Genomic DNA, 27,650 nt, shown 5'->3' on the forward strand with positions numbered 1-27,650 from the left:
TTTCAAGAGTAGTAACATGCATTGAAAAGGAGAAAAAAAATAAAATCTCAAAAGTTGCTTTTCCACTACAGAGAATAAAATGGGGAAAACTTTAATCTTTTATAAAAACCTTGACGACAAAAAGTAAGATGGGCTGGGCAGGCTGCGAGAGCAAAGAAAAGGCTGAAAAACAGTATTCTCTTCTGCAGTGAGTCAGAGAAATAAAAGCCAAATCAGAAGAAATAAGTAGTGGAAATAGAAATAGAAAGGGAAGAGGCAGACCAATCCCCAATGGTCCTGTGCTGCTCCCAACCTACCCCAGTCAGGAGGTTCCCAGTGTCCTAGTGTCTCAAAATGAAAAGCTGCCTCCTTAACATCTGTAGGCCTTCCCTCGAGGTGGCACGGTGTCTCTTATAGGGCGAAGTGGCCATGTAACACAATTCTGGCCATTGACACCTAAGATGAGGATTTCTAGGAAAACTCTATTTTCTTGATATTGGTACCGCTCATTTCTCTTTGCTCCTTACTCCTGCCTGGAATGAAGATTTGATGGCTTACTAGTAGTTTTTCTGTAAGAAAACAAGAATACCCTAATGATGATATCACAGAAAGGATCTCTGTCTAATGACATTATGAAATCACTCTGCCAATGCATGGATAATCTGCTGCTGGATTTCTCACTAAATGAGGAAAATTAATCCTATTTTGTTTAAACCACTATTACTTGGGCTTTCTGGTCCACATGGCCAAATTCAGACCCTAATTGATACATTTTTATTCCCAAATAGAGGACATAGGAGCAGTAATTTTCAGTTTTACTAAAGGAACACTTCAATTTGAAACCCGAACCCCACCATTATATAGTGGTTTAATTACTACATTTCTGATACATTACAGTTGTAAGAGTCTTTTACAGGCTAATCTAAAAACCTATGGTAAAATTCCTGCTGGGTTCTACAGTCAACATTTTGGAAAATAACCTATTCCTAGGTTAAAAATAAACATTTCATTATTTTAAAATGACAAATGTCTAAAAAATCAACTTACATAAAAGAAGACAGTCAGTCTATTCCATTAGATGTTTCTTTTCAGATGACTTCAGAACAAGATAGACTGACATAATTTTTTATTGAAATGTGCTTGTACATCTACATATTTTCCATTGTTTAATTTAAAACATTAACATTTACAGTATATCTTTGTTGCACACAAAGAATTTAAAAAACAATTTAAAAATTTTTCTGGGGAGGAAAATAGGTTATGTTTGTTTTAAAAGTTAATGGGAGTGGGCAGCTGTAACTGCTCAGTGATATTTAACTATACAATATGAAACACATGCCGGCAGTGTGCAGTCAAGTCTCCAAGGAGAGAGATGTTCACGGGAGTGCAAAAGAAAGGAAGTTTCTGACTTATAATTTGTTTTTTTACGAAAGAGAAAAAAACAGTAGGCCCTTTAACAGGAGAGTGAAGCAGGAAATTTCAAGATAGTAACCACTGTCATATGTGATTGTAGTTGCTATGGCAAATGTATTTTTTTAAAAAACAGAAAGAATCATCACATAATACTGACATCAATTTCTCTAGTTGCAGCTGAATTTTGACCCTAGCTTATAAAAATATTTTTTTATTTTAATAATATATTTAATGTTGGAAATCACCTCATTCCTTAATTTTGCCAATTCTTTCAACTATTTGCTGTAGAATCAAAAACCCATTAGCAATAAAGAATAATCACTATGCAATCCCTTTTTTGCATATGAAATTTTAAAGAAAAAACTGTTTTCCCTTTCTTTCACGGATTCTGCCAAACATATACAAGGAAACTAAATTATGTGAATATAATACCTTTAGAAAATACGCTAGTCCACCCACAATTAATCATTAACTTTCTTAATTTTCACACCTTCTAAACAGGTGAAAAGTCTTCATAGAAATTCAAATATATAAAGACATTTTTAAAATGCTTTCAAAATTTAATGTTTAATTTCATAGCATGATTATGACAAAGATAATCAAGTGTAGAGAATGAAATAACAATCATAACTTTAGCATAATGTATTTCAATAACAAAGGGATTTATGAATATCACCTAATTTGTTTTTCTAAAAATATTTTAAGATGGGTGATCCACCTGGTTAATGATCTTGGAAATTTGTCCTTTAATTTATTACCAAGAGTATAATGAAAAAAAATATATATATATATATACACACACACACACACGCACATATAAACAGCATGTTAATACAGAAGCTACTGACGTCAGCTTTGTCTTAACTTCAGATCGTATTTTAAAACAGAGGAGGATAGAGACAACATAGAGAAGATCCAGAGGATATTCATAAAAAAGATTAAAAGCTTAGAAAATGATACCTGCACAAAGGTTAAAGAGACTGAAATGGTTCCGCCAGGAAAAGAAAAATCTAAGGATACAATTTAATAAGTATCCAAGTATATCTGAAGGGTTCTTGCACAGAAAATAGTGACCAGCTGTTTTCCATCCCCAATGAGTGCAGAATAAAGGAAACAGACAAATTGAAGCCCAGGGATTTTAGTTAAATAAAAAGAATGACTTCCTGAGTGAGTAATGAGCATTGTAATAACCACTGTGTGCCTGTGGAAACCCTTTTTTTTGAGAGGCCTTTACAAGAAAGACAAATTTTCATTTGTACAAGGAAGACTAATATTTACATGCTTGTCTATGCTCTGTGCTATGAAAAGAGGTATCCTAAGACCAAAATACCTATATGAATAGGCCTGAGCTTGGTTACACATCATTAAACATTCCACAGACCAAGAGGACACAAAAGAGCAGACCATATTCAGTACCCACAAGTGACTCCAAACCACTGTAGCCACACTTTAGTACCTCTGTAGAGAAAATAGTTTCTCATTGCCCAGTAATATTATGGGTATTTGCACCCAGCTGTGAGTGGGACCTGTAGTTTACTGTTCTCACCTTTATTGCTATGCGTGGGCAAGATTAATGTTACCAATTAAAGATGCATACAACAGTTTTTCATGAAAGGGTGGTAAGATCTCTGGAGAAATTGGAAAGTGAATCATCCTACACACTCTACTATCCTGGCATCTCAAGTTCTATCCTTATCGATTTACTTCTTTGGCTCAAACCTATGTAATTTTGGGGGAAGAAAATGTAAATATCTCATGAACATTAAACATTATTAAACATTTGTATCTGCATATATGACCCTTTTCTGAAATAGATTTTGAAAGCAAGGAGGAAGAAGATCTGAACCAGAGCTGGGAGAGATGCAACTAAGCACAGAATGGGGCATGAAAGTATTGTTCCAAACAAAAGGTCTCATCCAATTTTGTTCAGGGAGATGAGCAGGAATACCTCAATGGGCAGTCTTCCCTTCTTGGTATCTCTCCTAAACCTTTTTTAAATCAACCTAGAATTTATTTCCAGTATAAACTCTTAAAACTCTGAAGCAGCCCCTAATTTGTTCTCTCTTAGTAATTAAGTGAAACTACATCTACGTACTGTTCAAAATGAAACACTAAATGGTGACATATTAAAATCACTATGTGATTTTAAAAGCACGTGCAAAGGAGAAATTTTAAAAATATGTATTCAATTAAAATTATTTAACCCACTATCTAATCATTGATAGTTATGAAAGGCTAACAACATACAACCTAAACCTGACTAGTGATTCCTCCACCCAGTCTTAATACGACATGGTCTCCACTACTTCACCAGCCAGCTCGATCTCTGCTGAATGTGTTCTGCTGTGTCTCCATCCTTTCTAAATTTTCTAGGTGAGGTCTAGGCACTGAGAGTAGAGAGAAGCTGATTATTTCTTTGTTCAAAAGTGATTATCAGTCTTAGTTGCACCTTAGAAGTACTTATAGTTTTTATTTTTGTTTTTAAATTTACTTTTTAAAATAAAAATGCCTAGGCCCTGCTCTGGTCTACAGAACTAGCATCTTCTTTGAGGGGCTACTGCTACAGTAATATTAGTTATATAGACCCAAAACCAGGGTTTATCTTATAAATCGAGTCCACCACACTGCCATTGCTCCAGTCTGTGGAGATCTCTTAAGATTCTGATTCTGTCACAGAATATATTTTTATTTTGTCCTACTTTATGTTATTTGAAATTCTAATGGACTTTCATTCTATAGCTTCATCCAAGTTTCTATAAAAAACGTTGAACTAGCTGGGGCTGAGGCATGAGCCCTAAAGCACATACTGAGAACTCTTTGGGTTGACAACAATTTGTTATTTAACACTGTGCCACTGCCTCTGGTAAGTCTTCTTTTTGTAGAGACTGGAGAGTTCAACACTGCATTTCCAGAACTCCTTGTACCATATCCTGGATAACTGTACATTTTTACAACCAGGAAGGCAAGAAATGAGGCAGAGGCCACGAGGCTGTTACCTCAGTTATTTCCATATGGCAAGCACAGTTATGAAGACATGGGTTTCTTTTTTTCTTTTTCTTTTTTTTTACAGCGGCATTCCAACATCTAGTCACCAGTCTCACAGGTGCTAAGGGGTGGTTGTAGTGGCAAGTGGTAGCTTTCCAATCCCTGAATAGCAACAGAGATTGAAATCAATTTGGATTATTGAACTCATCAGTGCCAATGGCAGCCTCCGGACTCACTATCTTTCCGATTATAGCAGTAGTAGCATACAGGATCACTTTTGTGGTGTTGGGGGAGTCAGTCCTGGAGGCCTAGCTTACACAGCCCTCTCCTTCAACCTTCCCATTGATTTTATTAATATCCGCATCTCTTATTTAAATCTCTGTATATTTCAAATACTTAGAGTAGTTTCTGTTTCCTCTAATAAACTCTGACTGACACAAGCCCATTGGGTATAATCATTCAATCCTTAAAACAGAACTCTCAACTACACAGTGTCTACAAGGATATCATCAAATACCTTGTCAAGCACTCTTCCAAAATCCTAAGACACAAAACCCAAACCCTGCCTTTTCTTTGATCTAGAATTTTAGCGATGCTGTCAAAAAAAAAAAAAAAAAAAGGAAATTATGTTATGCTGATATATTTGTTCCCACTTAACCTGAGATGACTTATATGATCTAGGTCTCCTTTCCTAAAGAACTCACATATGTTTTAGAATCCTGCCCAAGAGGGACATCAAGCTTACCAGCCCCAGAGTAGTGATGTGATTCTGGGGTCAAACCTCGGTCTGTATACTGGTTCTACCAATTATTTGCTATGAAATCTTGAATAAATCTTTCGTGATTCCCAAGTCTGTTTCCTTAGCGGTAAATGGTCCTGACAATTCTATTTTACAGGGTCCTTGTTAGGAGTCAATAAAATAATGCATGTAAAGTCCTGAGCACAATGTTTGCCCCAAACTAGACCCTCAATTACTGATAGCTGTAACCTGAGAAATTTACCTCTATTCTCTTGACTGAGCCTGAGAGAACATAAATTAGCCAAAGAGGCAGGAATTCAAATAGCGAGGTATTGGGCAGTGCAAAACAGAGACATTATGGCTGCGAAAATGCCCAAAGGTAAAGATGTGCATTTTAAGAGATGAGGAGCTGGAAGAAGGTATACTGAGAAATGAGACCAAAAATGTAAGCAGAGACCAGAGCACTTACTGCCTTTTAACTCATGTTGGGCTCTATACTAAGAGCAATACGGAGTAACTGGAGGGCCAAAAGCTTAGGAGAGATGATGAAATCCGTATGGAGGGCAAAGGACCAAGACTAGAGACATGGGATCCATTAGGAGGCCTTACGACTGAGAAACTGTGAGCACCTACACTAGAGAAATGCAAGCAGAGATGAGAAGAAGAAGTGATATTTAGGAGGCATATGATGAGACTTGATGTTAACTCAATGAGGGGGCAAAGGAAGAAAGAGAAGTTAAGGATGACTCTAATTTTCCTATTTTATTCCAAAGTACAGGTTTAAAACATCTATATAGCTTCTCTATATTCTCACATAATGTTTAATTTTCTCCTGGAAGTAGGAAGCAAGGTCATCTCTGAAAATGAGAGGAGAGGTGGCAGGAAGTGATTTAGCGAAGGTATGAAATAGCTACTCTGTAGAATGAGAAAGAGCCAAGCAGAGACACACAGGCCGACAGGGAAATTCTGAGGGCCTAATGGGGCGGAAGGCTGTGGGCTGTTGGTCCTCATCTGTGCACATGTGAGACTGTCTCCACCAGCATTCAGCAGCCACAATGAAGATGCATAGAGGATGGAAAAGTAGAGCAATCCATGGTCACATTTCGCCAAGAAAGGGTGAAAAGACCAGTAGGGTAGAGGAGTTAAGGATATAAGAGAGTAGCTAAAGCTACAAAACACAGCCTCTAACCTAACTGGAGATTATGGCTCTTCACCAGAAAATAACACCAGATAGTTTCCCCTCAGCAGCCAGAGCTAACAATCCAGCCCCAGCTCTGAAAGACCAGAAAATTCTACCATAAAAACAGAGCTAAGCTGAACTAAGCAGAGCTAAGCTGAACAAGGTAAAGGACTCAGTCTTCTCTTTGCTTAAAACAACTGCACTCTCACAAAGGAATAATTACTACCTCATCAATTTGATCACAGCGGATTCTTAACCTGTTCAGGTGCACAGCACAGTAGTCAGGCACCTATAAAATCTACCAAGTGATCCCCTCACTAGTTCATACCCACCACACAGCCACCACAATACCACTGACTATACTCTCCCTATATCTCTGTGACTATTTTATAGCTACCAATTTGTATTTCTTAATCTCTTCGCCTTTTTTTGCCCAGCTTCCAAACGTCCCTTCCACATGGCAATCACCAGTTTGTTCTCTGTATTTGCCTTTCTCTATCTGGGGTGAACTGAGCAAAGCTCGCCAGGCCAGTGAAGATTTAGATTTGGCCAGTGCAGGGAGGGCTCAACACAGGTAAGATGGCACCTGTTTGCAGGCTGTACAGGAGGGCTCAACACAGGGACAATCGTGGCTGTCTCTCCAGCCCTGGCCCTGAAACCACACAACTCAGTCTATCCCTGTATGTCTGTGGCACCTCCTGAGCTGTGGTCCCTCCAATGGAGATCAGGGAGCCTGCAAGTGTGTGTGTCTTTGTGTGGGCCCTTTAAGTGGACGTCTGGGTTTCTAGCTATCTTCCATCACATCTGGATGGTTGGAATTCCTTCTGGTTTTCATGGCCAGATTTTGTGAGGACTCCTGTTCCCAGAACTGAAACTGTAGGCTGAGGAGCCCTGCTGTGGGGGTGAGGTCCCTTGCTCTTTAAGGGTGACATCTGCAGCCAAGATAACCCACCCAATACTCAACCACCACATGTAAGTGTGGGACCAGCCCATTTCACATCTCCACCTCTCCTAACAGTCTTGATCTGGCCTCTTCCTTATATCCTTAGTTATAGGGTTTCTGTTCAACTAGTCTTCAGATGGTTCTCCAAGTTGACTGTTCTACAATTTAGTTGTCATTTTAATGTGGTCATGGGAGGAGGCAAGCGCAGCATTTACCTACTCTGCCATCTTGACTGGAACCGCCCTCCCCATTTTTCAGGATAAAATGTCTTAAATGTTGATTTCCTTAATGACAACCAACTTGCTTATATCTACTTTCAACCATTCATAATCCCAACTGGCACAGACCAGTTTGGATAAAGTATTCTTATAAGGGAGTAGAGATCCATGTGTAAATATTGGCTGATGTCAGACTGTGAAAATTCTTGGTTACCCTGGTGAAGCCTGGCCATATATGGGTAATGAAAAGGCTGAGAGAGATGTGAATGGGAAGAGTGGGAGGAGGAAGGTAAAAATAATGTATTCACTGCTGAAAACACATTTGGGAGAGTTCTTGGGACATGCTCTCAAGGTCCATGGCCACTTTTGGACCATGCCCAAAAAAGATAAAATTTTAAATATTTTTTTTGTCACTTTTCTCCACTTTCCTTCAAAAGATTTTTAAAATAATTTTGCTTCTTAGAGTCAAATAATTACACTTTGCAGAAGGAAAATAGGTTTGTAATTTGTCTTCATAGGTAACAGTATAAAAAATATATGTAACAATTTAAATTGACAAGAATATTAAATTAGGCAACTCATTTGAAACTCCAGTGGAAAAGGTGATGGAAATCAGAACCGTCAGTACACAATATACTAGAGATTTTAAAAAATTAAAAGTAATATATTTCTATAATATATTAGGGAATAAAAATGCTAAAGACACATTAGCAAATGAAGCTTTGACTGATGTAACATAATCTGAGAGCCATACCTACTAATCTAAGAATCAGTAAAGAAGATTTAGATCATGAGGGAAAACAAAAGTAAAAGCAATTATGTAGTTTCAGGAAAAGTAAGTTCTCCCTCAATAACTTCACTATTGCTATAGTACAGTATGACAATCTCTAGGGGTTACACTAACATCATTTGATTAGATTTTGGGAAACACAAAGTCCCACATTACAGAATGATGTCTAAATTGCAGAAACTTAAAATACATGGAAACTTGGCTCAATTTAAAACTTGCTATAGTACATAAAACAATTGCAGTTGTATAAACTATCTGATCAATGTAAATATGGGCTTTCAATATGATCTCAATAATATGATCATACAAGCGCAATCATATTGAAATAAGATTTTGATAATATAATTGTTCCAAAAAATTCATACTTAGAACATAAAATTATAACATATAATGAATGATTTCTGTGTTTGTCAAAGCTAAAAGTTACTATACAAAATATGTAGAAATTTACAATGTAATTTTAAATATAATGTCTGATAAATCATCACCACCTATCTCTTCCTTGAAATATAATAATCTAACATGAATTAGACTCCATTGAGACACATTTTTTTAAACCAATGATCTTCTAAATGGTCTGCTAAGAATCATAAAGCCTGGCTAAAAGAATTATACCAGCTTGTGGAAGAGACCTGCACCATAACACTAGCTGTCTCTGGAGGCTGCAGAACCATTCAACATAGGTGGATAGGCACACTAAGGATGCAAAAAACCCGTCCTAGTAGAAGCCTAGCCAAAAAGTTTCAGAAAATCCAATCTTATGATGCTTTCCAGGGCAAGGCCTCAGGAGATCCACCAGTTGTGGGAAATAGAAAAATTCATTACCACTCCCACCCCCACCCCACCCCAGGATTAACTGTATAGCAATCTGTTTGCATTTTGTGCTTCCTGACCCCCTCTTTCAAATGTATACAACCATAATCACCTAGATACTAGTCTATATGAAGAAAACAATAGCAGTGAGCCAAATGACTTTAAGCTATGAGGTAAGATTTCGGAGTAGCAAAAAGGAAAGAGGTAGGCAAAGAAACCAACCAACCAACCCCAGAAATGTCAGAGAAGAAATTTCTATCTATATCCATTTTGCAATATCAGCAAACCCCTTAAATATAACTCTCCAGACTCTGCAATGCAAGAAATCATGTGTTACTGCCTCCATGTCGTGTAGAAGCAGTCCTGTGTGGCAGAAAACTGCCTAGTGCTTAGACTTGGACAATAACCACACATGCCTAGAGTGGTGCAGAAAGAGAAAGGTCAGTAGGTGTCAGAGGGTAATTAACCTGTTTTTTGTCTATAACTGAAATCACAATGTCCTACAGTGTTAACTGTAATCTTAGAGAGCCATACATACACATGATTATATATTCAAAATATATTCATATGTATTATAAAGAAGTGCTAGTCTGTGAGAGTATCTCTGTCTTCTTCACTCTGTAAGCAATAAACATCAGACAGAATGTCTTAATCATCCTTTAGCCCCTGTAGCACTTCGGCACTGTGCCTCGCATGTGACAAGCAGTAGTAAATACACACCAGATTGAATTTCATGCATGAGTATCCCTGTCTCTTGATCCTTCCTTCCAATGTTTCTTTTTTTGTTTTCCCACATCAACTTTTATTTCTTCCCTTAGCTTGCACGCCTCTGTCACTGCGGCTTCACTGATAATTTAAACATGAAATAACGTCATGTAATATTGGAACAGAATTTTCAGTTCACTTTTTTAACTGGCAAGGTAACTGCTAGAAACATTATCTTTTTATCTCTAAAATACTTTACAAATTAAATTACGATTAGCATTCTTCAAGAGGAAAAAAGTTCCATACTCTAAGTTAAAGATGTGCTGCTTTCTGCTATATTAAAAAAATTGTTTTTTTAGTTTATTTCTGCCATATTCTTTTACTGTTAAATAAAGCAAAGAAAGAATATTTTCCACAACTGGCTAAAAAAGTAAGACCTAACTATCTGGTTTCTGTATAAATATACTTTCAAAATAGAAAATTAATATTCAATGCGAAGAAGCCACGTACTTTTCATAGTTCCATCTTCCTCTTCTTCATCCTCACTGTTGATAACCATGGTCCCCAAGTCAGATTCTAACATCGTACTATTATGTTCAATCATGGTCTGGGCCCCTTCACTCATCGTGCTTGTAGCCCTCATCGTGCCCACACTTTCTGAACTAGTCTTCACCATGGTGTGAGAATCCAGTTCATCTTCATCCTGCAAGCAAAATACTGCAATGAAGGAAGACTTTTCTAAAACAGCTGGATTTCTTAATTCTTAACAACAGTATGAGCATATTATATTTTAAATACTACTATTACTATTTTAATATACATAGAAATGTTATCATAAGAGCCAGTTATCCAAAATAACCCAAAAGCTTTAGATAATTAAAGCTCAAGCAACAGAAATTGTTTGATGAAATAGAAGGCTGGTGTTTTAAAAATAAGGATTAAGATAGGTAAGTGATCGACAAATCCGTAACAAAAGAATATGGTGACAAAATAAACACAAAAGAGCTCATTAAAAACAGAACATGTTAATAGTGTAACAGCCATAATAATGCTTATAATGTTATACAAAGACCATCTGCTTTTTAAAAAATTGTAATAAATATACATAACATAAAATTTAGCATTTTAATCATTTCTCAGTGTATAGTTTTGGGGTACTGAGTGCACTCACAGTGTTGTGCAACTGACACCTATATTCATTTCCAGAACTTTTTCATCTTCCCTAACAGAAACTTTGTATTCTTTAAAAAATAATTCTGCAGTCCTCCCTTCCCCCAAAACATGGTAACTTCTATTCTACTTTCTTTCAGTATGAATTTGCCTATTCTAGGTACCTCATATACGTAGAATCATGCAATATATGGCCTTTTGTGTCTGGCTATTTCACTTAGTATATTTTTTAGGGTTCATCCAAGTTGTAGCATGTATCGACATTTCCTTCAAAGCTGAATAATGTTCATATATATCTATGTGTGTTTATATACATGCATATTTTGTTTACTCATTCACTTGTTGATGGAAGTTATGTTCTTCATGACTTTTGGTTATAATGTTACTATAAATACTCATATACAAGTATCTATTTGGGGCCCTGCTTTCAATTCTTTTGGGTATATACCTAGAATTACAATTCTGTACCATATGGTAATTCTACTTTTAATGTTTTGAGGAACTGCCAAATTGTTTTCCACAGCGGCTGTACCATTCCGCCACCAGTCCAGTGTTCCCATTTCTCCATATCCTCACCAACACTTATTTTTATTTATTTATTTATTTTAATGGCTATGTGGTTTGATTTACATTTCCCTAAGACTAGTGATGTGGAGCATCTGTTCATGTGCATATTGGCCATCTGTATATCTTCCTACATAGAGAAATGTCTATTTAAGTCCTTTGCCCATTTTTGATATAGGTTGTTTTTTGCTGTTGTTGAATTGCAGGAGTTCATTATACAGTCTGGATATTAACCCTTTATCAGATATGTAATTTGCAAGTATTTCCCCTCATTTTAAAGGTTGTTTTTTCACTTTCACCTTTATATACAAAAGTTTTTAATTCTGATGAATCCAATTTATCTATTTTTTTCTTATACTGCCTGCACTTTTCTTGTCATATCCTAGCCATTAGTGTTTAACCCATTTTCCATTAAAAAAAAAATGCAGCTTGCTGCCAGCATTAATTTAATTTTACATAAACAAGCTCTTTGAGGATGAAGCAAATCTGACTGGCTTTCAATGTGAAAATATAAAGACTGGTCTTGGAAGTTACTTTTAAACAGAACTTGTCTCTAATCCTAATGTAACAGAAATGTATACATAAATCAGATTCATCAAATGAATCTTCAGCAAACAACTGTTTGAGAACGATGCTGACATCACACATAGGAATGCTATGTCTTCTAGGATTCAACACTTTCAACAATCGAGAATTACTATATTTTGTAAATGAAGCACCACTACTAAAAACAGAATCCTGTAAACAGAATGATGTCATTTGTTTCCAAAGACTATCAATATACTAGAGCAATATGAAAATAAGAATAAAAGCAAGATATTTCATGGCAAATTTGGGGTAAGGTTAGGACTGAAATCGTCAGTTATCTTAAAGTAAACACTGAAGCCCCAAGTGCCGCCAGCAAGTATTCTCAGGGCAAATAGGAAATGGGTTAAATGTAAATTCACAGAAGAATCAAATCAGTAATATTAAGTATGAAGAAAAGATGCTCTTTAGAATGTTCACCAAAAGATAAACTGGAATAGGGCTATAAAAATAAACTAACAAATTGTTTGAGACCAAAATATCTGCTATTTTGAAAAAGTTTGATCATGCGCTAAAATTCATTTATATCTCTTCTACTTTAAGTAGAAACAAACAAGCGGCCTAGTCCAATAGAGGTCAAAATGCGAATACAGAACATAAGGAATATGTTTTCTCAGCTGTTTCATAGCCCTCCTCTTCCTAAACCTACGCAATAAATTCAGCATTATATCTCAAAGTCTTTTGCTCCTTTTTCATGAGCCTCTCTCTTTTAGAATAGGGATCCCCAACTCCCGGGCTGCAGACTGGTACGGGTCCGTGTTAGGAACTGGGCCACACAGCAGGAGGTGAGCGGCAGTGAGTGAAGCTTGATCTATATTTGTAGCCACTCCCCCCAGGGCTAGCTTCACTGCCTCAGCTCTACTTCAGATTATTAGGCATTAGATTCTCATAGGAGCACTGGTCCCTGGTGCCGAAAAGGTTGGGGACCGTTGTTTTAGAAGACTTCTTCATTCTTATGCCTTCGACTACATAATATGTTGAGCACTCCTAAATCCTGAAATCTTCCTGACTTTACTAAATACTTAATGTTTAAAACCCAACATTCTCAAATTAGATATTATTTCATCCATCTCCATAGCCTTTCCTTTCTGCCTCCTTGCCCAACCACCACAGCAATCTTCATTAGCTATCTGAGGTAAAAGTTCAATGTCTTCTTAGGCTTATTCTCTCTTTTATTCCCTAAACACAATCAACAAATTCTTCAAAGAATTCTCTCTCTGTTCTATCTTTTCTTTTCCATCCCCAGTGACACGAGTAAATTCCTCATTACCTCAAACCCAAGTTACTGCCAAAAAAGCCTCTTGACTGAAGACTCTCTATTACCCTGACCTTCTAGAATCAGATGTTAGTTCAAATCCTGACTCCAATCACTTACTAGGCATAATTCCTTCAGGGAACCTATTTAGGCTATCTGAAATCTATTTCATTGGCGTATAATGGTTAAATGAGAAAGGTATGCCAAATACCTAGGAACAAGGTAGTTTCACACCTACTTTAGAGTACACACACTATATCAATCTTTTTTGAAAACTGTGTATCAAAAAAATCCTCTACTGAATAACCTATAATATTTCCAGTTCATGCCTGCATTAAAAGCTAAATATCTCTGCCTAGATTTTAATGACCTCTATGTTATTATTTTATCTGGCAAATTCTATTTTCCCATTGTTTACATATCCCCCAATATAGTCTCCAGCTGAGTCTCCAGCTGCCAAAAACCCATATCACACTGTGTCCATTAAGTCTTCCTCTCTGCTCATGCTTTCTATTATACCTAGAATGCTCTTTCCTCTATTCATTTTAACTACTTACCTAGTCCCACATCAAGTATATATTACCTCCATGATTTCAATCTTTTATTAATTATCCTATTTCCCAAATTTCTGTAGAATTTATAATCTGCATTATATAATTTTGCATTTAAATTTTTGATCTCAAATTATAATTGTTTTAAAAAATCGTTTATAAATTTAAGTACTTTATGTATAAGAATGCCTTGCAGTATTTCTGAATCTACTAAAGTGCTTGATTCAGTATCCCATATACAGTAAGCATTGTATATTTTTACTTTTTCATAGAATTATAAAATCATGGACCTTTAATAATTCAAACCCTCATTTTATATCTGAAAAAAACTGAGGCCCACAGAAATTAAGAGACTTCCCCAAGGAAAATCACACACCTACTTAAAAGTAGAGCTGGAAAACAAAACAAAAAACCTAGAGAGGGGACTAAGAAACTAGTTTCTTTATTTCTTAGTCCTTTATTCTATCAAATATATGAATCTATATTAAAATTCTGATCTACCTGAACATTTAAGTTAGAGGTACAGGCTTATAACTTTAACAGCTTATATCGCCAACTCCTAAAGAGTCCCTCAGACATGATTTGGTCTATCCTAATCAGAGTCCCTACCTTCTCTCACTGGGACTATTAAAACAACCTCCTAACAGTTTTCACTGCTTCCACTCTTGCTCCCCTTAGTCTCCTATACAAAGTGCAGATCAATCCTTTGAAAAGACAAATCACACTGTGTTATTCTCCTGCTCAAAACCCTGCATTTGGCCTCCTATCACACTTAGAATAAAATCTAAAATCTTTATCTTGGCCAAACGTGATCTGGTCCAGTAATATCTGCCAATCTCATCTCCTATCACATTCCTTCTCACTCATCAAGTTTTAGCCATGCTGGCCGCCTTTGCTGTTTCTTGAACATTCTAAGCATCTTCCTCTTCAAGCCTTTAAATTGGCTAATCTTCCGGCCCAGAATACTCTTCCACAAGACAGCTTGATTCTTTACTTAAATGAAGTCTCTCCTTAGATGTTGCCTCCTTAAGTGAGGCTTTTTCTGACCACCGATCTAAAATTGAAGTCTCTATCATTCGTTTAACCTTTTATGTCCTTCATAGCTCATACCTGGCCTTCTCTACCACTTAGAATGTAAATTTAATAAAGACAGAAAACTCCTTTTTGACTGATGAATCTCCAACACTTAGAACTGCCACATAGTAGGTACTTGACAAAAACTTATTTAGTGAATGCACAGATTTACATTTTTACTTATTAATTCATTCGATAAGCACTTATTGTAAATTTACATGTCAAGAAATGGACCAGGCATTGGAAATACAAAGATAAATTATACGTAGTTCTGCTTTTTTTTTTTTTTAAGGAGTCTGAAGTCTAAGAGAAACTGACTGACATATAACGATGAATCACAAGACTACTTGTTTAGTGCTATAAGAAGTGTTGGCAAGTACAATGGGAGTACAAAGAGTAGAACTTCTGACTCTGTCTTCAAGAAGTGAAGAAAGCCTCATGGAAGAGGCTGTCCTTAAACAATTAGGTCTTGAAGGATGGGTAGACTAGATGTGTAATACACACATGCACAAACATCTGGGTGGGTGCTTTATGGTACAACTTCCTTTTAAAACAAACTACACTTAAGACATCCCTTCTCAACTAAGCAAAACTGAATTAGGTGCCATACTTTTTTATTGCCATAGCACCTTGTGCATATGCTGATCATACACTTATGACACAAGACTACAACTGTCCATACAGCTGACTTGTTCAAATCTTCCATTAGTCTCTAAAATCTGTAAGGTCAGTGACCAGATCTTGTTAACAATTATATTCCTCTTATTCAGTATAAAGCCTTGTTCTCATTACATATTCTGGTAAATAAATGTTAAAGCCCTTGTTATAAGGTAGTGCCAAAGCAGAGAAATAAGAACAATGTCAAGCAAGGTTCTAGTGCAGAACTTTGTTTAAACCAACTTATTATTTTAAAATATTAAATGGCTATTCAAGAACTATGGGAGGAAAATAATGCTATTAACTAGATTACAGTTAATTATCTAATAATGATTAACAAATAGTTATCATTATTGAGTTAGAAGCACTATGCTAAAGACTTTTTGTGGGGTACTCCCATTTTATCCTCTTATTAACCCTGTGAGATATTACTATCCCCATTGTGCAAATGATGAACTCGAAGTTCACATGAGTTTAATTAATTTGTCCAAGGTCATCCAACAACTAAGTGAAGGTGCAAGGATTCTAACCAGGACATTCTAATCCTAAAGCTCAAGATCTAACTTCCAACTGGATAAACTTTTAAATTATCTACAGGATTTCTCCAGCCTAATTTAGTTTATATCACAGGTTAGTACAGCATGTTTCATTTTGCTAAGTTAAAAGATGAAGAAATTGATACACATAAGCTGATTTGCACTTGGTATAATAAAAAGTTGGGATTTACTTTTTCCAGCAGACCCCACTGAGGGAGGGAGGGAAAAACTGATTTTCTATCAGTTCTTTTTAAAACTCTACTGGTTGGTTTAATATTTTACCATGGTTGCAACCAATTTTTTCCCAAAACACTAAATCTATTTTTATATGGTGAGTCATTTGTCTCTGATCCTTATAAGATTCAGTGCTGTGACCATTAAATTTAACAAGAAATATAACATCTGGTTAGTGTGAAATAATACTTTTAGTCTTTCTATATTCTATGTTAGAATATAGAATTAGAATCTACAAAGGGATAATGAAGTCCTGAAAATCTGGGTTCACACAACTGGCTTAGATAATCTATAAAATTACAAAAACATTGAATCAAGTTTGGAAGGGGTTACTTTTACTGCTTAATATTTTTCTTATGTAGTTAACTTTGCTAAAGGATGCTAATCTAATTTACAAATTGACAGTAAAGAAAATAGCAATAAAAACAGCAATTCACTAATGAGAGGATGGCATCTAAATAGTAATTAATAAAGTACAGGTAAAATGAGAACTAGTTGATATGAAATTAGAAAACTCATTTGTTGATGATGCTAAAAATGTTTCACTTTTTACTTTTTAAAAATCATTAATTCTGAAATTCTTGATATTTTACTGTTAAAATTTCATTTGATGCTTTTTATATTTTTATAATAAAACAGAAATTTATAACATTTTCCAAAGTGTATACTTCATTTATATGTACTCTGTTATTCCTCACAAAAGAAAAGCAGAAGAAAAACATGTTGATACTTTATAGAAAAAGGTCTGCAGAACAGATGCTTCCCACTGTAGAAAGCAGCCAATTCCAGTAAGGAATACAATAGCATTTTCAATCAGCGGTCATCATGTGCCAGGAATGCAAAACACAGTACTGATGATAATCCAGGTTATGAATCATAAAATCCACATGGAATACAAATATTTGAAAACATTATTAGGAAATCCTACTCCATTGCTAAGACAGATTTATGCTTATAACAGTCTGAGAAATAAGAAGAAACTTTACATCAGGTATCTTTACATTTACAATACCTACTACCTTCAAGATTTTCTAAATATTCAGCTATTTGACTGATTTTAAAGGTATTTACACAAACATTTTAGAAAGCATTTGCCATTTGCAACATTAATGAGATAGTCTAATTCTTAATAGGTATCATTCTAATTGGAAATATTATAATTATCTTATTTCTCTTCTCAAATTAATATTAAACACATCTGTGTTGCTAATATAATTAGATAACAGTAAATTATCAGTACAGAACAGTGATCTTAATGGCTATGATTCAACTAGATAATTCTATTGAGTATGCATCCTGCTACAGCATGAAAAGAAATAATTTTTAAGGAAAAAATTGAATTGTAAGATGTATAAATAAACCAATTATTTAAAAAGTTGCAACATTATAGTGGTCTAGTCTTTAAAACCTCTTAGAGGTGCTAATCAGGAATGACACTGACAGGAAACAATATAAGTAACAAATATGTTAAAAATGCATAACTCAGTTTTAAATACGGTAAGGGAAATCCTCAAGGGCCCCAGTGAGAATAAGCTAAATTTGACCTTAGAGCTACCTTAGGGGCATGTGATGATGGGGTAGGGTTGAGGTATTCATTTTAGTGCATAAAAGGGGACAAGAGACACGTTTTCTGGGTTCTCTCCAAAGTGGAACTGAAATCCCTGCATAAAGATGGGAATCTTGAAGATCTAAATCCTCAGTGAAAAGTTAGACAAGAAAAAAATGTACTCATAGACAAAAGAGATGACATGCAAACTTATCTCTCACCTGGGTTATAGGTAAAGACAGGAACTGGATGGTGGGACTGCTTCCCTGTAGAATGCACAGACATGGGTGTGAACTTTCTAACATTATTCACATACCCTGGAGAAATCTATGCTGAGAAATTAACTTGATGCCCTGCCAGTGGGAAGCATGCTGGTACCTGACAGAAACAAATAAAAGTCCACACTAGAGGGACTTATATTCAGCCTTCAACCCAGAACTCGTATCATTCTGAGATAAAATCCAGCTAAACTTGAGCTCACAATTTGAAAAATAAACAATGACTAAACACGCTACTGGGAATAGGCAGAAAGGACAAACAACAGAATTAAGACTCCCTTGCTCTTTAGAATTTTTTAGTTAGTCCCCTTAGAAAGCAAGATCTAAGATGAAAAATTCTAGGAGAAAAATTAGGAGAGTAGATAGTGGCATTCTAGATTGGGGGAAAAAAACAAGCACAAAGTTAGAAATATTTTGGCTGGAATAGGAAGCAGTAAGTGTGTCTGCATTAAGGGATGGCCTACAGAGTGCTTTAAACACTGGAAGCCAGTATAAGTTGCTTGGCACAGGAGCGAGAGGAACCTTGGAAACTAAAGGATGAATTAGAGAAAAAAAGACTGGAGACAAAGAGACTGGAATCAGAAGGTTATTACTGAAATCCAGATTTGAAGTAATTTGAGCTTATACTAAAAAGGGTCCTATAGAAACAGAAATGACAAGCAAACTGAAAGAAATCATGAAATAAAAATCAAAATATTTTAGAAACATTCTGGACAGTCAAATATAACTTCAATATTATGAACTTAAAGAGCCCAAACTGACTGTAAAAAGAAAATTGTAAAAGAGTTCAATTTGAATAGATGAAGGCAGAAAACAAAAGAGATAATGCCAATTATTTGTAACCAAAAAAAAAAAAGAATGAAATGTGCTACTTCAGCATATGATGAAGACAATGAAATCTAACTATTAATTTGTGGTGAAAGAGTCAAATACGAAATCAACAAAGCATGTGCAATGCAATGAGTATAAAACGAGGAAATGAGTATAAATTGAGAAAACTGTGGCAGGAATCTTTTACTTTTGCCCCTGGTCATAACTAAATGAGCAGTTGGTTATTATGTTAACATGCTAACCTGTGTCAATAAGTAAACTTTTATCATTACTTGAGTTTAAAAAAAAAAGGCAAAAATCAAAGGGTACTACTGTACATCTGTTTGATGTCTCACATCATGGAAGACTCCTACATCCACTAAACTAAAAACATACTTTTATATAGCAAGGTGAAACTGCTGATACGACCCAACAGAGCATTACCTTCAAATTCTACTTCCACATCTGATAAAGGATAATTCTGGCCTATTGCCCCTGTTATCAATACACCCTACAGTATCTACTGTTTCTGTATTACAAGTGAAGAGGCCCACAGCAGGATCAACTAGTTAACTCTGGTCTCTGTACCATATTCAACCCAAATGAGCTCAGAACTACTGAGGAAACATCAAAAATAGACTCCTTTAAATAGCTGACCTCAACCACCACTTCGACATTTTACAGACTAAGAAAATAATTTGGTATCCACCAATTAAAAATTACTAAGATTTGCAGTATCTGAAAATCTGTAAAAAGAATGAACTTTCTTCCCATTGTTATAAGTAGGTGGTCCTTCTACTTCACCGCATAAGCAGTGTAAGAGCTTATACAGCTGCGACATACCTGTGTTTAACAAACAGAAACTTCTGCCTTCGTGGATCCTAACTTTTTGCATGTTCACAGGCATGTTTTAAAGTTACATCAAAGCTTTCACGATCTCCGAAAATCATAAAAGACTTGTTCGTCAGTACGACAAACCTAAATGGTGAGAAGGCGTGCGGGCAGGACTTCAGAGGCTCCAGGAAGCAAGACTGTACAAGTTCTTGGCATTATATTAAAAGTTTCCAAACAAAAGATTATCTTACATTCCGTGTGCACAATGCTGATATACAATAGAGTAAATTAAAAGTAAAAGCAACCTTAGCCATGACTTTTCTCTCTCATACCCAAAAGCATGTCGAAGGATTAACAAAGTATAAAGATTATAAAAGCTAATATTTTAAAATAAAAGTAACACTTTTAAAAACTGTTGTTCTAAGCAGTTTATATAAAATCCACAAGAGGGCACCAAAGACAAAAGACTAGAAGAATTCCATTAATGGCAGGTTTACACAGATATGGCAGGCAGGTTCATAAAATAAGTTATTACATTTACCAACATATTATCAATACCTTTCAGAAATAGATTAGTAAGCACTGATTTTTAAACTGATATATTTTAAAATACCATAACCACTGCCACGTCATGTTATTTTTTAAATAAGCAATATTTATATTTCTTATGGAACATGTTGTCTATATCTCATAATATTCCCCAATGGTCTGCACATAATAGCAGGATTCAATGAACAGGTGTTGCTCCCATAAAATTGATGGAAACATACAATAGGAAATATTAAATATTCATATTACTTTATCATTGCATTCTAAACTGTTTTTATATAAAAAGAAATGATTATATATCTTATGTTCCTAGAATAAATAAAACTAAAAACTTAATTGTCTTTGAAAAGAATTTCTTTTCCTTATCCTTTCATTCTCTTACTCCTTTTCTGTTCCATTATGATAGTGTTTAATAGCAAACAGAAACTTTAATATATAAATATCCCTTGTATAAACTTAGAAATATTATAAAATGATTTAAAGAAATCAGCTTCCAAAATATACAATTCAGAAGAAGACTGAAGCACAATAAAATGACAATATTAATTTTAATATGCAGTTTTACATTACTGAAACTCCTGGGGCAGGGGAGTGTCAGGGCAGCCAAAAACGAGCAATTCTCCCCCAAACCAAGTATTTATCACATGTTTGATTTAAGCATTGCTGATCAAATACTTCATATACTATTAGGTACCTTATTGTTTTTTAATGCAAATATATTCTATGAAGATGATACTAAATAATGAGTAAAGTCAGGTAAGACCTATTATAAAGCAATTTTAAACATATTTGTTGACTAAATAAATATTAAATATTTATAAAAGAAATACTGTATGCCAGGCAGTGTGCCAAGATAGTCTTTGTCCTTGAGAAATGTACAGTTTAGTGGAGTTAATAGAAAAATAAATACAGTGAGATAAATATTCTCATTGAGCTAAACACAGGACACCATGGGAGCATGTAGGAGCACTTGCCTAACTAAAGCCTGGAGGAGAATCATGAAAGGTTTTCTGTTCCAGAGAAATCATGGCTAAGATGACTTCTCAAAGATAAGAAGTTAATCAAGTGAATGAAGATGAAGTAAGAAGTAGTCTAAGCAAAAGCAGCAACCTATGTTTTTCTTTAAGCACTTTTTGAGCAATCCCATCTTTGCTGTGGTTTAACTACCAACTGCAAAAAGCCTGTTGATTCCTTAATTGCCTGAGTTCACCCTTTAGATTCAAACCTGTATATCCAACCACCTACTATACAAAATGACTTGAATGACTCATGGATACCTCAAATTAAATAAGTGCTGAAGTGATCTCATCTTACCTAGGAAGTTGCCTTGGAAAGACTACTGCTGGAAAATATTTCAGCCATACTATGATAAAAAGTGGAAAGAGAATATGGTGAAGTGAAGAAAGAAAAGCTCTGGCTATTCTATTAAGGAGTTTGGCTGGAAATATTCATTGTTGATATATATATTTTTTTTAATGGTAAAAATATAACTACATTTTTAGGCTGAAGAGATATACCCTGGAAGAAAAGGATAACATGACTGACTGAAAAGCAAGTAGAGAAGGGGCCTTTTAAGGGCAGTAGAAAGTCAGAAAATCAAGAGGCAATAAAATGACAATTCCCATTCTTCATGCGTTACCTCTATCACAGTACTTGTCATGCTGCATTATGAAGTTGCCTTCCCCACTAAACTGCAATCTTTTTTGTAGACAAATACCAGGCCTTATTTTTCTTCTACACAAATTTTTTTGAATGGAAAATTATATATATATATATATATACACACACACACACACACACACACACTCTGAAATAGGGAGAAAGAAAACAGAACCATATTACAGTTAAAATTGAGGTCTAATTAGTGCAGTAAAACAAGAGAAAATAAAAGTTACAAAGATTTGAAAGGGATAAATAAAACTATATTTACAGATGACATGACTGTAGAAAATTTCAAAGAATCTGCAAAAAACTCCTGGAACTAATAGGCGAGTATAGCAAGGTCACAGGATACAAGGGCAAAATATAAAATCATTTGCTTTCCATGTACCAGCAATAAACAATTTAAAAATTGGAATTAAAAAAAAAACAAGCATTTAAAAATGTTTAATAGCACCAAAAGAAAAAGAAATACTTGGGTCTAAAAAATATATACAGAATCTGTGTGCACTGATGAAAGAAATCAAAGATCTACATAAACTGAGAGTATTCCATGTTCAAGGATTAGAAGACTCAATGTCATTTCTCCCCAACTTAATGTATAAATTCTATTCAATCTCAATACAAATTTTGACAAGCTAACTGTAAATGCTGACAAAATGATTCTAAAAATTATACGGAAAGGCAAAAGGCCTAGAACAGTCAACATAATACTGAATAATAAAAATAAAATTTAAAGATTCATAGTATCCAATTTTATGATTTCTATAAAACTAGACAAGACAGTGTAGTAACGACAGAAGAATCAAGTATCAGTGATATATCAATGGAACAGAATAGAGAGTCCAGAAATAAAACCACACAAATACAGCCAACTGATCTTTGAAAAAGACAGAAAAGCAACTCAATGGAGAGAGAACAGTCTTTTAAGCAATGGGTGCTGAAACAGCTGGATGTCCATAAGCAAAAAAACCAAAAACCAAAAAACAAAAAAACCCTAGACTAGACACAGATCTCATAGCTTTCACAAAAAATTAACTCAAAGTAGATCACAGACCTGAATATAAATGTAAAACCAGAAAGAAAACCTCTGAAAGAAAACATAGGATAAAATCTATGTGATCTTGATTTTGGTAGTAAGATTATAGATAATCCACCAAAAACGAGATCCACGAAAAACAATGGCTAGGTGACATTAAAACAAAAAACTTCTGCTCTGCAAAAGACACTGTTAAGAGAATACAAAGACAAGCTACAGAATGGAAGAAAATATCTGAAAAATGCATATCTTACAAAGGACTTGTGTCCAAAATACACAACTCTTAAAAATCGACAATAAGAAAATAAACAACACAAAACAATGAAAAATGGGATAAAGTACTGAACAGATACCTTGTCAAAGAAGATATATAAATGGCAAAAAAATGATATAAAATGATGATCGACATCTCTGTTATTAGGAATTGCAAATGAAACCAATAATAATATACCACTAAACATTTACTAGAATGGCTAAACTGCCAAAACAAAATAAACAAACAAACAAACAAAAACCTGACAATATGAATTGCTGGTGACTATGCTTAGCAACAGAAACTCATTCATTCTTGGTGCGGATGAAAAACAGTTTAACACTGAAAGAAAGTCTGGCAATTTCTTATGAAGCTAAACATATCATAAAATCCGCTAATTACAGTCCTGGGCATTTACCCAATTGATTTGAAAACTTACATCTACACAAAAGCTGGTACACAAACGTTTATAGCAGCTTCATTTATAATTGCCCAAAACTAGAAGTAACTAAGATGTCCTTCAGTAGGTGAATAAATAAACTATGGTACATTCATGCAATGGAATACTATTCAGTGAAAAAAAAATGAGCTATTAAGCCATAAAAAGACATGGATGAACTTTACATGCATGTTGCTAAGTGAAGGAAGCCAGTCTGACAAGACTACATGTGTATGATTCCAATTATATGACATTACAGAAAACTACAGATGATAAAATGATGGGTAACTGAAAACGGTTCAGGGTAGAGGGACAGTGGAATAAATGAAGCATGAGAATTTTTTAGGGTGGTGAAGCTATTATGTTTGACACTAAAATGGTAGATATGTAACACCATGTATTTGTCAAAACCCGTAGAACTTTACACCATAAAGAGTGAACCTTAATGTACACAAATTTTAGGTCAGGAGATATGAAGATAGAATGCAGAAGGTGACATACACACAAAATCTAACCATATTTCAAATGCATAAAAGAGCTTTCTTAAAGGAGGTCGAGAGAAGAGATGCTAGCCTAAGTAACACTGGAAGTGAATGGAATCTGTAAGATTAAAAACAAAAAGAACTATACATAAGCACTGTGGTTTAGTTAATAAAAGTTGATTCTCATGGGAAAACAGGTTAACAATTCTAAAACCACTATACATGTATACAGGAACTGAAACATTTAGAAAACAGGTGGTGAATGGTGGGAGCCAGGTTTCTCACCACTGTAATGCGGGGTTATAAACAAGCAAGGGGAGGCAGAATGATCCATGTAGTAATGAACTAGTCGGAGCCATTAGTACGAACTCATATTTAGCTTAATATAGATATAGATTTGTGTGTGTGTATGTGTATGTATACAGAGTTATACACAGATATACATGTTTATAACTATAGATATAAAGTTATAATAAACATGTTATACACAAGTTGGCACACACACACATCTTTCTTTGTTAGCTGAGAGGGTCTACAAGTAACAACATCTCATTCACAGTAGCAACAATCACACCTGAACAAGAAGTTCAGATCTTGGTTTCTAATGCCATTGTCTAATAAAAGGAAGTAGCCTCCTAGGATTCTAGGACTGGCAAGAAATATACAAGATGACCCTGGAGTATCTTCTAGTGTTACAGAATAATAAAAATATATGTAGATTTTTTAAAAAAGGCAAACTGACAATGATAAGGGTATATCTAAGGAACAGAGAAGCCAATTAAAGAGGCTCTCAACGGCCAAAGCTGGAACAATTGAGTGACAAAATAAATATAGTATCAGATTACAACCCAAAGTGTAAACTAAATAATCACAAGTCAATACAGATCTATATGACTGAATAAATGAATAAATAGGGAGAATAGATAACTCTGAATAGAAGACTTCCAAATAATTTATGTAGATATTCTGTCCTCAATAAAGGGGAGCATAATTCCCTACTCCTTTAGAACGAGCTGTGTTTTGTGACTAACTTCCAAAAAATACAGTATGGAAAGAGGGAAAGTCATTTTATTGTGAAGTAACTGCCAGGCAAACAAACACAACCTCAGCCAGGTAATCATGGGCAACAAGTTAAAAGAACGTACTTCTGATACTGTGATGTAATGATAATAATAATAAATATTTATTTTTGGTCTTAGTCCCCAGTTGCTGACACAGAGCTCCTAAAACCCTTGTAATTTCCTGACAGGGATGAGAGAAGCATCTTTTGATATTCATAATAAGCCCCTTTCAACAATACTTAAATTTATGCTAATGAAGTGCCTACTAGAGGAAGGGGGCTGGTTGCCAGAGAAACCAACCATGTCATTAGAGGGTTGGCACTTTCAAAGCCAACCCACTGACGTTCAAAGAAGGGAGGGGGGGCTAAGAACTGAGTTAATCACCAATGGCCAATAATTTAATTAATCATGCCTGTGTAATAGAACCCCCATAAAACCCTTAGGAGAAGGTGTTAGGAGAGCGTCCAGGTTGATGAATACATCGGGGCGCTAGGAGGGTGGCATGCCAGAGAGGGCATGGGAATTCCACGCTCCTTCCCCATATCTTGCCCTGTATATCTCTTCCATTTGACTGTTCCCAAGTTACATCCTTTACAATAAACTGGTAATAGCAAAGTGTCTTCCTGAGTTCTATGAGCTATTCTGAACCTGAGGAGGGGATTGTGGGAACCTCTTATTTATAGCCAGTTGGGAATGAGCACTAGGGGCACAGACTTGTGATGGGTGTCTGAGGTGAGGTGAAGTTTTGCAGGACTGAGTCCTTAACCTGTGGGGTCTGTGCTAACTCTAGGTAGTTAGGGTAAGAATGAATTAAATTTTAGGACAACCAATTAGTGTCTGCAAAAAACTGGAGAATTGCTTGGTGTAGAAAATCCACACATTTGGTGTCAGAATGTTGTAATTAGAGGAAACAAGTTTTTCCTTCAGTGTTCTTGATATAGTGTGATGAAACTAATCTTTACCTCTGTGATCTTCCACCTTCAAACAAATAATCCCAATGTCATCGAAAGAAAAAATATCAAACAAATCCCAATTGAGGGGCATTCCTCAAAGTTCTCAAGGTCATCAAAAACAAGGACAATCTGAGAAACTGCGACACCAAGAGGAGCCTAAGGAGACATGACAACTAAATATAATGTGGTATCCCTAGATGAATCCTGAAACAGAAAAAGGACATTAGGTAAAAATTAAACCTGGATATGGACTTTAGTTTAAAATATATTTATCAATATTGGTTCATTAATTGTGACAAACATATCATACTAATATAAATGTTACTAAAAGAGGAAACTGAATATGTGGTATATGGAAACGCTCTGTAATATTTTTGCAATTCTATAAATCTAAAACTATTAAAAAATTAAGTTAAAGAAAATGAAATCCTTCACTTTTTAATTTGAATACATATTTATGTCACAAAGTCCAATACTAGAACATACAGGTGTTCATCCACATTAGGATCATCTAGGGAGCTTTTAAAAAATTATGATGCCTGGGCCTTAGTTTGTATCAATTAAATCAGAAATTTCTCAGAATAAAAACCAAACACTGTGTGTTTTTTTTTTTTCCTCTGAAAATACCCCGGTAGTTTAAATGTACAAAGAAATATCAAACAATCTAGGCCTCTGCTAAATACTCTACATATTATATATTGGAAATTCCAAGGAATCATTTTTCCATTAGAGGTAACTAAACTATACAGACTTTAAATGACACATGTATACAAATTTTTTGTACTAAAAGAACAGAACTCTGTATTCTATTATGTAACCAGAATATCTGCTGAACTCTCTTTTCAGAATAAGATTTTTTAAAAAAGTTTAGTAAATTTCAATATGTACATGCTTTAATAATAATAATAAAAAATGCCCTGAAGCATGTCTTATTTTTTTTAAATGCTTCCTGTACTGAATAAGATTTTTAAAACTCTTATATGGCAGAAACAATTCACATAGATTTGCTTTATAATCCAGTATGAATGCTCCTTGGTGACAACAAAATGCACTTTAAAGTTGTATTGAGTAGAAAGAACATCTGTGTTAGTAGATAATCTTTTTTAAAAAGTGGACCTTCTATAGCAATTCAGATATTTACAGCAAATAGGAACAAATATAGTTGTGTTACTTAATCGACTAACACTAAAGATTTGGGACTATCTTCCACTAATATGCAGAAAATAAATTCTTTCTTACTATATAAAACAGCTGACCCATCTCAACACCAAATTTATATCACATGAGAAATGATCTTTGTCATGTTTAGCAATGCTCAAACTAACACAAAAACCTTGATATTGGAATTAACCTACT

The 27,650-nt window shown here is 34.9% G+C and overlaps 1 protein-coding gene across 7 annotated transcripts in view; it reads right to left on the reverse strand.

Moving 5' to 3' along the window:
• The window catches only part of STK3 (serine/threonine kinase 3), a 275,174-nt gene that overhangs the window by 77,982 nt on the left and 169,542 nt on the right, over positions 1–27,650 (reverse strand). For 6 of the 7 annotated variants that reach the window (XM_036232892.1, XM_016157839.2, XM_016157837.2 and 3 more), the window contains 2 exons: positions 18,159–18,203; positions 10,276–10,468 (listed from right to left, as the gene is read on the reverse strand). In XM_036232892.1, coding sequence (XP_036088785.1) covers positions 10,276–10,468; positions 18,159–18,203 — 238 coding nt within the window. The remainder of the gene's footprint in view (positions 1–10,275; positions 10,469–18,158; positions 18,204–27,650) is intronic. The other variant, XM_016157838.2, reaches the window with a different exon arrangement.

Source organism: Rousettus aegyptiacus, unplaced genomic scaffold (genome assembly GCF_014176215.1).
Source record: "Rousettus aegyptiacus isolate mRouAeg1 unplaced genomic scaffold, mRouAeg1.p scaffold_m13_p_15, whole genome shotgun sequence".
NCBI classification, from domain to species: Eukaryota; Metazoa; Chordata; class Mammalia; order Chiroptera; family Pteropodidae; genus Rousettus; species Rousettus aegyptiacus.